The sequence below is a fragment of the Mus caroli genome, unplaced genomic scaffold (assembly GCF_978045245.1).
Source record: "Mus caroli unplaced genomic scaffold, Mus_caroli_1 scaffold_3, whole genome shotgun sequence".
In the NCBI taxonomy this organism is placed as follows: Eukaryota; Metazoa; Chordata; class Mammalia; order Rodentia; family Muridae; genus Mus; species Mus caroli.
Window position 1 is genome coordinate 68,062,648 of NW_028227258.1, and position 14,705 is coordinate 68,077,352.

General features: G+C 44.0%; 1 protein-coding gene across 1 annotated transcript; it reads left to right on the forward strand.

Annotated features, from left to right (window-relative positions):
- The first annotated feature begins 13,262 nt into the window (after positions 1-13,262).
- Positions 13,263-14,329, forward strand: LOC147005565 (TD and POZ domain-containing protein 4-like). The gene is made up of 2 exons (XM_085835301.1): positions 13,263-13,284; positions 13,617-14,329. The coding sequence occupies exons 1-2, from the start codon at positions 13,263-13,265 to the stop codon at positions 14,327-14,329; spliced, it is 735 nt and encodes a 244-aa protein (XP_085691427.1).
- Positions 14,330-14,705: the final 376 nt, after the last annotated feature.

Sequence of the window (14,705 nt, forward strand, 5' to 3'; positions counted from 1 at the left end):
GCTTTTCTTCCTCTGTCTCCCTCTTGTGATACACTTTTTCAGCTTCCTTCACTAGATCCTGTAAAGTATAATCTTGGAGCCCTTCTAGCCTCTGTAACCTTTTCTTGATATCAGAGGCAGACTGACCAATGAAAGCCATAGCCACTGCTGCTTTTTGACCCTCTGAAGAGGGATCAAACGGTGTATATCTCCTGTAAGCCTCCATTAGTCGTTCTAAGAAAACAGAGGGCGGCTCCCCTGGACCCTGAAGGACCTCTCTTACCTTGGCCAAATTGGTGGGTCGCCATGCGGCCCCTTTGAGCCCCGCCACTAGAGTCCGGCGGTAGACCGTGAGATGCTCCCTACCTTCCGCAGTGTTGTAGTCCCAATTAGGACGGGTCAAGGGGAAGGATTCATCTATAAGATTGGGGAGATTAGTGGGGGTCCCGTCTTGTCCTAGGACATTTTTCCTGGCTTCCAGCAGGATCCTTTCTCTCTCCTCCGTGGTGAAGAGGACCTGCAAAAGTTGCTGGCAATCATCCCAAGTGGGTTGATGGGAGAACATAAGTGATTCAAGGAGCCCAATAAGCCCAGAGGGGTTTTCTGAGAAAGGAGAGTGGTTAGTTTTCCAATTATATAAATCAGAAGAGGAAAAAGGCCAGTACTGTAAAGGAATGAGATCATTAGGTCCTGGCGCTGGCCCTCCCACATGTGCTCTAAGTGGCAAGGCGACTGTTGAATCCGGCCCCCCCTCCTCCCCAGGGCTTCGGCCTCGGCGGCTCCTAGTCCCCCCCGCTGGTCCTTGAGCCCCTCTCGCTATTGGTCCCTGTGGCGGGGCGGCCGCAGGCGGCTGCTGGGGCAGGGGGTACAGAGGGGGTTGGGAGTCCATCCAGAGGAGGTCGTCAACCTCTGGATAAATTTTGGGGGGTGCTGAGGGACCGGACTTTCCGGCTGCATCGGACTGGACAATCGCGACCGTCAGTTTTGAAGGATTTGGAATCCAAGGCTTGACCCACGGAGGTGGGAACTGAACAAGATTCTGCCAAGTCACAATGTAGGGGATCTGGTCAGGGTGACCTCCTTCTTCCTGAAAAACAATTTGCCTGACAGCGGCGATTAGTGACAAGTCAAAAGCACCCTCTGGCGGCCAGCCCACTCCAAATGTCGGCCACTCGGAGGCACAGAAAGTCTGCCAAGGACCCTTTCTAACCTCCACCGACTGGTTGTGAGCTCTGGCTCTCACCTCTCCCCAATGCTCCAGAGTTAGAGACAGGGGAGAGGTGGCAGATTGTCCCATTTCTAGAATAATAGCAGACACAACAAGAGCGGACACGAGACTGAGACAAAAAAGAAACCAAAAACAGCGGCGACTTCGCTTCGACCACAGGCAACTTACAGAATCAGATGACCTTCTAAAGGCCCACAGGTTGAGACCATCACGGCCTCCAGAGGGGTCCACCAGGCGTCCCTGGTCCTCCCCTGTTCCTCCTGGGACGTCTCCCAGGGCGAGCGGACGGTGGACACCTGGACACGTCTATCCTTATCCACCCCGCGCTCCATCTTGGAGCGCAGTCTCACTGTGCACACTGAGCACGGAGCGTCTGCAAAACCGAAACTGCGATCTCACCAGATACAGAATCAAAACACAGATACCAGATCAAGACAGAACAGAAAATCTTAAATCTTACCTCTGAGTAGGTCCAGGACCTCTGGGTGGTCGCGCTGTTTCCCGGCCAACGCACAAAATGAAAGACCACCGGAGGGCAGACCCTCAAACCGGAGGGCAGACCCTCACTCAAGCCTCGGGACAGCCACGTACCCAAGAAGACACTGAGACCGAACTCAAGATGTAGAGAGTAAGATTCAATGAAGCAACAACAAGAAAGCACATAAACCAGAGCTCTGGGGTCGAAACTCATACACCAAGCAAGGTGCAGAGGAGAAACGACGCTCGCTCAAAAATTTTTTCAGGCTTATAGAGGAAAAAAGCCAAGGGGGGAGCAGGGTAGGAAAAGTACAAGTTTACATAACTAAGGGGTTTTTGCCAAGGGTTTTTCCGAGGGGCTTTCCAAGGGGCTTTCCGTAACCAAGGGGTCGTGTCCTATATTTTGGCAATGTACCCGATCTATTGGAACATTCTGAGGTTTGTTCAAACCCTTATCTCAAAAATGTTCCTGGCACAGTCCTCAGTTGGGAGGGGTTGGATTAGGTTTGTTCCAGAAGACCCTTATCTAAAAAATGTTCTTGGAACAGTTTTCATTTGGGAGGGGGTCGGACTCTGGGGTGAAGAGTTCAGGAATGTACTCTGGGGTGAGAAGTTCAGGAGTGTTCCGGGAACAATCTCCAGATGGGAGGGGTAGGAGGACTCTGAGTTGAAGAGTTCAGGAAGGGTTCAGTAATTTTCCTCCTTCACCTTAACAAGACTTACCTCCAGAGGTGACAGAGCAGTTGAATTTCTAAGGTGTTTATTGAAAAAGTAACTCTTATTCATCTTTATTTCTTGTCATCTCTGTGGCTTTTTGTCTCCATATTACAATCTGGGATCATTGGATCTCATGCTTATGTTGCTAGTTCGATAGAAGTGACTTCTAAAGGTACTAAGAAAGCAGATGCTTTAATTGTGGTAAGCAAGGTCACTTGACATGGATTGTAGGTAAGGGAGTCATAGCAACAATGGTTTTTGGGTTTTTTGTTTTTTGTTTTTTTTTTTTGAAAAAAAAACCAAAGAGAAGTCTCCTGCCTTCTCAAATATGCAGAAGGTGTGGCAAAGGCTGGCATTGGATTAATGATTACAGATCAAAAAGGCATAGGCAATGTAGCCCTTTGCCATCAGGAAAGGGGGCTCATGCAGGCCCCGATATCAAATTTCATTCAATCATTCCTTGTCAGTATGGGAGACACTCAGTCACAGAGTAATTAAAAGATGTAATGCTTATTGTACAAAAGCAATATTGCTCTAGAGATAATGAAGGACAAAACAGCACCAGTAACTAAGACAAAAAATTCAGAGAGAAGATCACACAAACATTTTGGCACAATGCTACAAACAATCAGACCAAATCCAAGAATACAATAAATGCCATTGAAATTGAACTTTTAGTAGACAGAAGAGTAGATGTAATAATGATTTCATCAAAATCTTGGCATCCAGATTGACCTCTGTAGGAAGTAAATATTCAGCTTCTAAGAACTAAAACTTTACCTCAGGCAAAAGCAAGTGCAAGACGGGAATAGGGTCAGAAGGACAAATAGGTAAACTAAAGCCATATCCATGTCTGGTCTCTAAGATCTCAGTGGAATGACCCTTCTGAAATATATGGTAGAACCAGAGAAGGCTGCTTGAACATAGATTTAAGTGAATAGAAAATGCATATTAGCAGTCCTAAACTTTCAATGGGATTTTGGGAACTCAGTGTACCATCAGCTTCAATGGAGCAAGCTTTTAATGACAAAATCCATATTCTGCATTGATACAATTTAGTTAACAGGAAAAGTTATCCAGGAGTAGAAAGTTGGCAGCCAAAATGTAAAGTTAGAATATTTAAGCCAGGCAGTGGTTGTGAATGCCTTTAATTTCAATACTGGGGAGTCAGAGGCAGGATGATTCCTGAGTTTGAGGCCAGCCTGGTGTACAGAGTGAGTTTCAGGACAGCCAGGGCTACACAGAGAAACCCTGTCTCAAAAAACAAAATAACAAAAACAAAAAACAAAACAAAACAAAAAAAAACAGAAAAACAAAAAACAAAAAAACCACCACCAACAACAACAACAAAAAAGAATATTCAGATATTGTTGGTAGGTCAAATCTTTTAAGTTCAGACTCCATTTTTGAAAACGTTACCTAAGTTCAAATTCAGATAAACTAACATGCTGGTACCTAGCACTAGTTTCCAAATTTCCGGACCATCTCACCAAAACATGAGTCTAACTCCAGTTTCTAGGCGAAACCCCAACCAGACCAGAATCTCTAGGTTACATGCTCAACAAATCAAGCACCTCCAGGTTATTCCCTGAAGAAACATTCACCCACAGGTAAGGAGCACACCCCTGACTAATGACCAGCAATGCAGAGGGGTACAGAAATTAACTTTATGATAGGACTCCCAGCACCAACCAAATAAAGACCATAATAGTTTTCTAATTAGATGTTTTGACAGATACTCCCTGCTTGCTACTTACTATAAAGCCATGCCTTATACCTATCAGGGCTCCCCAACTACCAAAATCACCCTGCATGATGGTGGTGTGGTTGGTGGGGCCTGAGCAAGCTTGAATAGAACAAAGACCCTCCTGTAAGTTGCATGAGATTGGCTCCTCTCTGTGTATTAAGAGATCACTAACATTTCCCTGGCACTACACTCCAACACTGTGGACTATGATCAAATGTTCCTTGGTTTTAGTTTAACAGGTAGTGTTTTGTAAGTGCTGGGGTTTGCATCCTGATTGGCCTCCACCATGGAATCTGGTAATATCTCATACTTGTTCTGGACACTGAGTCAGCTGGTCATGGCTGAATTCTCCTATCTCTCCAAATAGAGGTTGTCTTAACCATCTTCTAGAAGAGGTAACAAGTAGGGTGGAGGTCTCAGATTCCTTGGAACCATGATTTCAAGCTTCCTGTTTTGTCCAGGAATGCTGAAGGAGCCCTGTACTATGCTCACCTTGCAGCCAAGGGTGGGCTGGTCTTTAGGGAGAAGCCAATGCCCATGGGAGAGGAGAAAAGCTCAAAAATTGGACTTTTTGAATCCCTTGTATTGGTTTTGCAGAAACCTAATTTTTGTTACATTACAATTCTTGATGTAGATGATGTTGGCCTCCAAGACATAGAGATTTCCCTGTCTTATACTCTGCACTGCTGGGGTTGGAGACCTGAGGTACTACATGCAACAAATTAAGAGTAACATTAGTCTCAGAAACACAGTGTTGTATGCTCTGTGTCATTCTTTGACCAAGTTTTCTTTAGGAAAACCTGATAAATTCTAAGAGAGGAAGAAAGGACCTGTGGCAGTAATGAGGTTATGAAGTGTGAAAATGTAGCTCAATGCAAGGGAATGTGCCTAGCATGTCGAGGTCGCCAACTGTATCTCCTGCCAACACACAGATGCAACTTCCCACAAGTGACTGCTTGTATATGTGGATTGGCTCCAGAAAGAAGAAAACTGTCTGGAGACCAAGAAGAAGATGTGAGAAGCACATTGATTATTTGCATTGATTCATCTCTAGGACACTCCTTAAAGGGGTCACCTAGTGAGGGGGTATGGTACTCATGAATGATCTTCTTACCTGGGAGGTTGGGATAGGTAGTAAGATGAAGGCTAGCCTTTTCTGAAGGAAGATGTTACAACAGTAACAAACTGAGAATGTATATAATGAAAGAGAAGAAGAGAGTGTGAGAAAGATGTTGTTCTGCATTTGCTTAGGGAAATAATCATATCAAGCAAATGTCTATTAAGTGCTAGGGCCCATAGGCTGCACCACATACATTCCATTCATTTAAAAATATTTTTATTATATCTTTTTCATGACCTTTCCCAACACTCTTAATATTGTGCCTTATGAATTAAGAAATCAAACATTTAATTCCTCACAACACAGAGGTAGGAATATTCCTGTCTTCTTTAGCCCAGTAGTCAATATCATGTAAAGACACTCTCTTGAGAGAGAGAGGAAGAGAGAGAGACAGAGAGAGACAGAAAGAGAGACAGAGAGAGACCAAATCAACATGAAAATTGCTTTTCATTGTGTGGTTTGGGTGATTTATGCTTTCAGTACACAGTAGTTTTAAGATTGTCACAGGAAATTGCTTATATACAAGAAAGTCAATCTGAACAATGATTCAAAATCTTGTCTAGAAAGGATGAAAACAACTGTTTTCTCTCTATATATAAAACATTTGATATTCTAAATGGCCTGCATTGGGAAATTCAGAGTCCTGTGTGCTTGATCTATGTGTCCATCACACATATGGAGATTCTGTCTCCAAAACCAAAACAAACTCACAAATTCCACCTAAACATCCACACCCTTGAATCGACTCCCCAAAAGATGAACTATGAGGGTAAAGTCAAAGGTGTCCTTCTGAAAATAATATTCAAGATCAGCGGCAAAAGAACCTAAGCTGAAGTGGTACCCTAGGATGCACAGTGAGTAAGGCTGCCCTGGGAAACTCAGTTTATTTGAATTGATGGCATCCTTCTTAAATGAATTCATATCTAAAAAGAAGAAAAGAAAAAGAAAGAAAGAAAGAAAGAAAGAAAGAAAGAAAGAAAGAAAGAAAGAAAGAAAGAAAGAAAAAACAAACACACAAATATTAAATGAAAACAAACAAACAAAAAAGCCAAAAACACAGGTTCTGCAATTATTAAAACACCAGTTGAGCAGGCACCTCATCGTTAAGAAGAATGTGCAATTGATTACTAATAAAGCCAAGGCATCCCCAGCTTACTAAACATGCTGGCCCGTCTCATATTAACATCACAAACTAGAAGTATCTGAGAGGAGGGAACCTTAATTGAGGAAATGCTTCTAGTAAATCCAGCTGCAAGGCCTTATCTTAAAAAGTGCCTGATGGGGTAGGACCCAGTCCATTGTGGGTGGTGTCATCCCTGTGCAGGTGATCCTTGGATAGTAGGCAGAGAAAGCTATGGGAAACTATTGTGCTGGGAAATGTTAGTGATCCCAAGAACATAAACAGGAGTCAATCTGATGCAACTCACAACATGCTCTTTATTCTAGTTGAGCTACCTGGGGCCCTTCCAACACACCACCATCATGCAGGACAGTTTTGGTGGAGGGGGAGCCCCAAATGTCTATAGGTGCAAGACTTTATATTAAGCAGCAAGCAGGGTTATGTGTTCAGGCATCTAATTGGAAAGCTGCTATACCCTTTAACATGATTGGCTGGTGCTGGGAGTCATATCATAAACTTCTGCTCTCCTCTGCATTGGTGATCGTTAGGAAAAGGGGTAGGCTTGTAACCCGGGTTGCAGATTTGTTGGAGGAATAACCTAGAGACACTGGTCTTGTTGAGGGTGTAAGGATTAGCCTAGAGACTGGAGCTAGGCTCTGGTTTTATTGGGGTGGGGCCAACTTGGAAACTATGCTAGATACCAGCCTGTCCATTTACCTGAGGTCAAACTTAGTTCAGGTTCTCTAAAATGGAACCTGAACTTAAAAGGTTTGGACTCTCATCCCCACTTTCTCTTGTGACTAGAAGTCCCAATCATGGGAATTCCTGAAGCTTTATGAAAACAGTCAACATGGCTATATCTTTGTGGTATCCCTGGGGCATGGGTAGGGACCCATCAGTGGGATACAGGAGTGCATCTTGAGGCTGAATTTTTCTTCTGCTGGCAAGGGCCTTCCTAGCCTGTAAATGGATGTATGGTGGGCCCACACTGCAACTCTGAAGCACAGGGACCCTTTCAGGAATCTCTAGTAACCCCTGGCAGTGTGTCTTGACCAGACCCCAATATCTGATCTAAAGTTGGTGATGCTCTAGACCTGGACCTGTTTTATAGAAAGCAAGAAGTTTAAACCAAACACATTTGTGTACCCATTGAAAACCCTTGAAATCATGTACTAACTTCTGTCAGTAGGTGAATAAAACAATTTTGAAAGGTGTGAGTCCATCTGGTAGGAAGAATTTTGTAATCTATAAAGGATGAAAGGAAGAAGAGTGACCTTGTCACTGTCAATCTCTAAGTTCAATTTAGTTAACATCTCTTTTAGATTTCTGTTTATCTTTTCTACCTATCCTGAACTCTAGGGTCTGTAAATACAATGAGATTTCTAATCAATCTCCATAATATTAACTAATCTTTAACGTACATGGGACACAAATGTAGTTTTATTATCTAACCCTATAAACTTTGAAAAACCATACCTCTGTGAGACTGTGAAAGGCAGTCTGTGTTCTGGTCAAAAGAGGTTTACTTTGGAGACTCAGTAGAAAATCCTACAAGGGAGAGAACAGTGAGCTACTCCCACACCAGAACCCTCAACTCCATCATTCTGTGTCCATCAGTCATGTAGGCTGTCCAGACCCCAACCTCAGAGTTACCTGGCAATAGCCAGGTATGCTCCTCCCCACAGTTGCCCTGTAACAGCAAGGTAGCTCAGCCCAATATAAAAGGGGTTGCTTGGCCCTACCTCCCTCTCTTTCTACTCTTGCCTTTCTTTTTTCTCTTGCTTTCTCTCTAGCCCCCTTAGTCCCTCTCTCCCGCTCCCTTCTCCCCTCTCTCCACCTGGCCATTGCCAGCCTCTACTTTTCTACCTTTTCTCTCTTTCTCTGCTTCTCTACAATAAAGCTCTAAAACCATGAACCATCTCTGCTCATCAAGACCTGCTTTACTGGAATAATGGAATTGGCATATCTAGTCAGCAGACAGGACCAAAGACTATGCCCTGGAGGAAATCATCATATCTTCTCTTGCTGCCCCTTTTCTCTTCAGCCTCGGGGCAGACTGAACCACTCCCTGGAGCTCCCAGCCCATTCTCAGTTCTTCTGTGTTGTTCACTGACATCCTGGGATGCCTAAGAGCTAGAACCTGGACTCCTTGAGGCTAGGGATCCCAGACTGCTCCCTCTCTAACCCTGCAGACAGCAGTTCCTAGGCCTCCCACAGTCAGATGCTCACCAGGGCAGCATGGAGAGCATGAAGGAGTCCCTGAGTATGCCCACCCAGAGCCCTGGAGTTATGAGATGCAGGTCATCTCTCCTAACCACTTTGTTTTCTCACAACAAGTGCCCGACACACCTTGAAAGAATTTCTGTTAGTAGATTCTTTGCTCCCATCTGAACAGACTTTTGCTTAGTTGGGAAAGTCTCAGTCTATCGTGAAAAGGTATCTATGAACACCAGCAAATATTTGTGTCTGAATTTTCCTGGTTTTACATCTATGAAGTCCAGTTACTGATAGACTCTTGGCTTGCTGTTTGGTATTGAGTACTGGGTTGTTTTCCATTGGCAACTGCATTAGTCATTTGACAAGCCTTACAGCTTTTAACAATTCCAACTGTTTTAAATTGGCATTTTCAATTCTGATGTGGGACTGGCAGACTAAATTCTGCAATTTCCAGCGCCCCATGAGTGAAGAACAATGGATCTTTTTCAATTTGTGTAGACCCATTTTCTCTGGTATAATTAGTTTGTAGTCAGTTAGCTGTCTTCTGTCATCTCTTATGACACTGACACATGGGCAGTGTTTTGGCCCAGATCACATCTTCTGTCTGGTCAGTGTGTGGGATCTCCTGGGTCTAGGGTAATCAAGGACATGAAGGGCCCAATTTCTAGGGATCACCCTCTGGGCTGTCTTGTTGTCCTCTGGGATAAAGATTAGTTCTTCCTTCCGCTGTCAGGAGGCCTCTCTCCCTATAGATAAGTAGTCCCACAGACATAAGTGGTAGCAGAAGCACACTGGCTATCGTGTCTCTTGTCCTTACTCACCTCTAATGCCTTCGTCAAAGCTGCCAGTTCAGCTTTCTGAGCTGATCTTCCTGCCAGGAGTAGCTCTGCCCATATGATCTCAGTGTTTGAGACCATTGCTACCCCAGCATACCTCTGTCCTTCCTGAATGAGGCTGTTGCCATTGGTGAACCATGTTATCTCTGCATCATTCTATCAGTCCTGCAAAGGCACATCATTCCAGGTCAGGGCCAGACAGCAGGGCAGCTGAAAAGTTATCCTGGGGGCATTCAAGCAAAGAGGCTGGTAATGAGTCATTCTGGCATCATCTTTAACCAGGAGGTCTTGCTGCTCTGATGTGTAAACAGGATGAGAGCCAGATTCTGCCAACTGGTGACATATTGGCCATTGGCTGATGACAGGGACCCAATTTTGAGTGTATATCCCCAGATCTAGGGATGTCACCTGTAATTGACAGAGTAAGGCCTTTTTAGCAGAGGCTTAATAGTCCAAAATATTCGGGATATCTAAGAGGTCTTTAGGGTTTTTTGTTTTGTTTCTGTTGCCACTGGAAAGTCATTTATAAACTGATGAAGAGACTTTATCTTCAGATTTTAGCAAAACAAAATGTGGAACTTTGTTATTAATAAAAAAGCTGTTGGGTTTCCCCTTTAATTTTAGGGTTACCCTGGACATGGGGAAGGGGCACCTTTGAACTTCTGGGTCTCGCTTATCACATTTTTCTGATGCTGTTTCAGGTGTCTGCAATGGTCTTCTGATTTGAACATGGCTGCTAACAGGATCTTTGCTAGGTCTGGAGTCTGTTGCTTCTGCCAATTCACTTGCTTTTCCTCTGTAGTCTCACTTTTAGTAAACATTCTCTTTGTCATTATCCCTAGGTCTCTCAGACTCTTTTCTCTTAACCACTCCAACCTCTGTACATTTTTCTTAATATATGGTCTTGCCTGATTGATAGATGCTAAAGCAACTGCTGCCTTTGCTTTTGGTAATTCAGGGTCCATTGGGGTGTATTGTCGAAATGCCTCCATGACCCTCTCTAAAAGGGCTTTTACTCTCTAATATCATACATCATGGTCATATTTGTGGTCCTGTGTCCTTGAGACCTACCAGAAGAGCCTGATGGTAGACCAAGAGCCTCCTCTTACCTTTAATGGTGTTAAAATCCTTGTCAGGAAAATTCATGGGAAAGGAAGCATATAGGAGGGGGATCCCCTGTGGGGCCAGCAACCAGCTTCCTGGTCTCTTGTGTGATGAAGGAAACCTGTAGATTGTGGTAGACATAGCCTGTCTCTTGTTAATAAGTCCATCAATGTCAAAGTTACTTTGTCAGAGTCAACTGGCAAAGTCATGTCATCAAAGTTACCTGTCAAAGTCATCTCAACAAAGTTACCTGTCAAAGTCATCTCGTTAAAGTCACCTCATCAAAGTTTCTTTGTCAAAGTCATCTTGATATGAGAAACACAAACACAACATACAAAAACATATATAAAACCTTCCCTGTCTTTCAAGCAGAAAGAAGAAACAGCCAGAACTGTCACTCATGTAAAAGAACTCCCTATGACACCCAAAATACAAGTCTAACCTTTTCTCTTTATCTGGCAGAGATGAGAAATAGCAAGCTGTGTACCTGCACAAAAAAAAAAAAAAAAAAAAAAAAAAAACCAGATTGGTGGGCATCTCTTGGCTCCCCTAGCCCATGTCTACCCCAGACTGAGACCCAGGACATCTCCTGGCCCCACTGTAGTCATGGCTCCCAGATATGCCTATCCTGACCACAACTGGCCACTGAAACAAATTCAAGGCCTTGTACCCAGAAGACTATGACAGCCTTTAGAATCAGTGAACAGAGACAGCCAGCAACAAATAACAGAACCAGAGAAAAATATACTCTGTAGTAACAAGAAACAACCAGATGATAGTGGTCACACAAATATGACAACCCTCAGTATTGCACAAATGTTTACTCAAACCTGGAAAAATTACCTTGGCAGGGCTGGCGAGATGGCTCAGCATGTAAGAGCAGTGACTGTTCTTCTGAAGGTCCTGTGTTCAAATTCAAGCAACCACATGGTAGCCAAAAACCACCTGTAATAACATCTGATGCCCTCTTCTGGACAGCTACAGTGTGATTATATATAATAATAAATCTTGAGGCTAGAATGGAGGGCTCTACAAAAGTAAGCAGAGGTCCTAAAAATTCAATTCCCAACAACCCCATGAAGGCTCACAACCATTTCTACAGCTACATTGTACTCACCTACATAAAATAAATAAGAAAATCTTCAAAAAAATCACCATGGCAAAAGAAGGTCTTTTTTAAAAATATTTTTATTAGGTATTTTCCTCATTTACATTTCCAATGCTGTCCCAAAAGTCCCCCATACCCTCACCCCCCACTCCCCTACCCACCACTCCCCCTGTTTGGCCCTGGCATTCCCCTGTACTGTGGCATATAAAGTTTGCAAGTCCAATGGGCCTCTCTTCCCAGTAATGGCCAACTAGGCCATCTTTTGATACATATGCAGCTAGAGTCAAGAGCTCCGGGGTACTGGTTAGTTCATAATGTTGTTCCACCTATAGGGTAGCAGATCCCTTTAGCTCCTTGGGTACTTTCTCTAGCTCCTCCATTGGGGGCCCTGTGATCCATCCAATAGCATCATCCTGAGTAAGGTAACCCAATCACAAAGGAACTCACACAATATGTACTCACTGAATAGTGGATATTAGTGGATACATGGTGGGTCACAACCATCCACCACATGATGGCTCACAACCATCCATAATGAGTTCTTATACTCTCTTCTGGTGCATCTGAAGACAGCTACAGTGTACTTAGATATAATAATAAATAAATTAAAAAAAAAAAAAGAGTGGGAGGCATTCCAGTAGGAAGCCTGGGAGGTGATAGGTAGACATACTCTTTCTGGGTTAGAGTGGCAGTTACTAATTTCCCCTACCAGCATAATGAGGATAAGTTAATAACTAAAACAGCAGGAGGGACAGATCACCAAGACCTCAAGCTGACAACTGGGGTCTGATCTCAGGTTAGTACCTGAGAGGGGAGTGAGGAGAGTGGTTTACCCAGGCCTTGGGTTTCACAGCAGTGAGGAAAGGAAATGACATAGGAGAAAGGATATCTCACTCAAGGGAAAATATCCTAAAATGAGGAGTCAGCAAGGAGGACAAGCATAAAGACTGTGAATGTCCCCATCCACAGGACACCACAGGGTGGCTGTGAGCTCAACATCCCTCCTTGGGTCCAGGGGATATTTACACTGACCAGTGTCAGAGAGGGGGCTTACCAATTTGATGGTGGTTGGATGAATAGTTCTAGCAAGCGATCTGTTAGCTGGAAAGTTCATATGGCAGCAGGAGATGTAACCTGCAAGTTTTTAAATCTGAGTCACAACACCAATGTTGTGTTTTACAAAAAGAAATCCAGGACTAGTTTGTTAGAGCAAGGTATTGTGAGGGTGAGAGTGGTGCCACGGCGGACCCATGTTGAGGCATCCCTTCCCCCTGAGGTATCAGCCACATGACAGGATTAATATAGAATACAGTTTATTTAGAGTATGGGAAGGGGAGTTGAGTAGGGATGAGAAAAGAGGAGGCAGAGAAAGAAATTAATACTGAATTCTAGACAGAAAATTTTAGAATGACACAAGTTTTCAATATCATAGAAGGGGCTACTTAGGAGAAATTAAAACAAATCTAAAAATTATCTATTATTGTATCCTATACTGTCAGAGTAAATAATCTCTAGTTCTTCTTTTCAGGTTCCAGATTTAAATCCAAAGTACCTCAAGCAGAAATGTCAGGGGAACTGGAAGCCAAGACCAGGGATGACACATGGAGCCATGAACAGAAATTCTGCTACAGGTGGACCATTAGCAACTTCTCTTTTTTTGTTGAGGAAACAGAGGAATATATTACAAGCCCAGTGTTCTCATCAGAGGACAATGACAAAATGACATGGTGTTTGAGAGTATACCTAACCGGGGTTGATGAAAAAAGCAAAGATTATGTGTCACTTTATCTGATTTTGCTCAGCTGTGAAAAGGGCTCAGTTTGGGCAAAGTTCGAGGTTTGTATCTTAAATGCCAAGGGTGAAAATTGCAATATAGAAAGGATCCCAAGCTTTTCTAGAATACAGTCACACCAGCCCTTTTGATTCGAAAAGTTCATCACTCGAGGTTCCTTCTTGTCTCCAGCCCAAGTGCTAACACCAGATGACAAATTTACCCTCCTCTGCAAGGTGAGCATACTCCAAGACTCCTTCAGCATTTCTGGACAGAACCCAAGACCTGCAATCAAGGTTCCAAGGTGCACATTGGAAGATAACGTAGGGGAGCTGTGGGAGAATTCCCTCTTCACAGACTGCTCCCTGTTGGTAGCTGGCCATGAATTCAGGGCTCACAAGGCCATCCTGGCAGCTCGCTCTCCAGTTTTCACAGCCATGTTTGAACATGAAATGGAGGAGAGACTAACAAACCGTGTTGAGATCCATGACCTGGATCCCCAAGTCTTCAAGGAGATGATGGGCTTCATCTACACAGGGAAGGCACCACACCTCCACAGCCACTCCATGGCCTGTGATCTGCTGGCAGCTGCTGACAGGTATGGCCTGGAGGGCTTGATGGTCCTGTGTGAGGATGCCCTCTGCAGGAACCTCTCTGTGGAGAATGCTGCACACACTCTCATCATGGCTGACCTCCACAGCACAGAGCATCTGAAGACTCAGGCCCTGGATTTCATTATAGTTTATGCTTCCGAGGTCTCTAAGACCTCAGGGTGGATGTCAATGAGGGGGTCACATCCCCACTTGCTGGCTGAAGCATTTCACTCTCTGGCTTCTGCACAGCGTGTTTTCTGGGCCCTCCCATTCAAACAACTTAAGTGGTCTTTAAGACCTACTCAGCTATGACCTACACCTGTCTTCCAACAGCAACTGGGAAGTATTCTTCCCAGTGACTCATCATTAGACAGTGGTATTGCTGGAGCATTCACACTGAATCTGGGGGACGGCAGCATGGTGGATTTGCAATAGTTCTAAATATGTTGGAATGGTGGGTGGGAAAATGGACAGCATTGGAATCTGGGACAGTCTACCTGGCATGTATTCTGTTGATCTTCTCATTTTTGTCTGATGTCTTGGAATCTGGGATTGAACTTAGGTACTCTCCTGAAGCACAGACCAAAAGGGTTTCTTCAGAGAAATGTGTCCTCATTGGACTAACAGAAAAGATGACCAGGGGCTCAGAGGAAAGGAGAAATCAAACATTAATGTTTATTCTTAAGAG

Excerpts from the sequence above, each read along its gene's own strand:
- LOC147005565 (XM_085835301.1), top strand. The coding sequence starts at position 13,263 with ATGAACAGAAATTCTGCTACAG. Across the intron at positions 13,285-13,616 it reads GAACAGAAATTCTGCTACAG|CCCAAGTGCTAACACCAGAT; the intron begins GTGGACCATTAG and ends TCTTGTCTCCAG.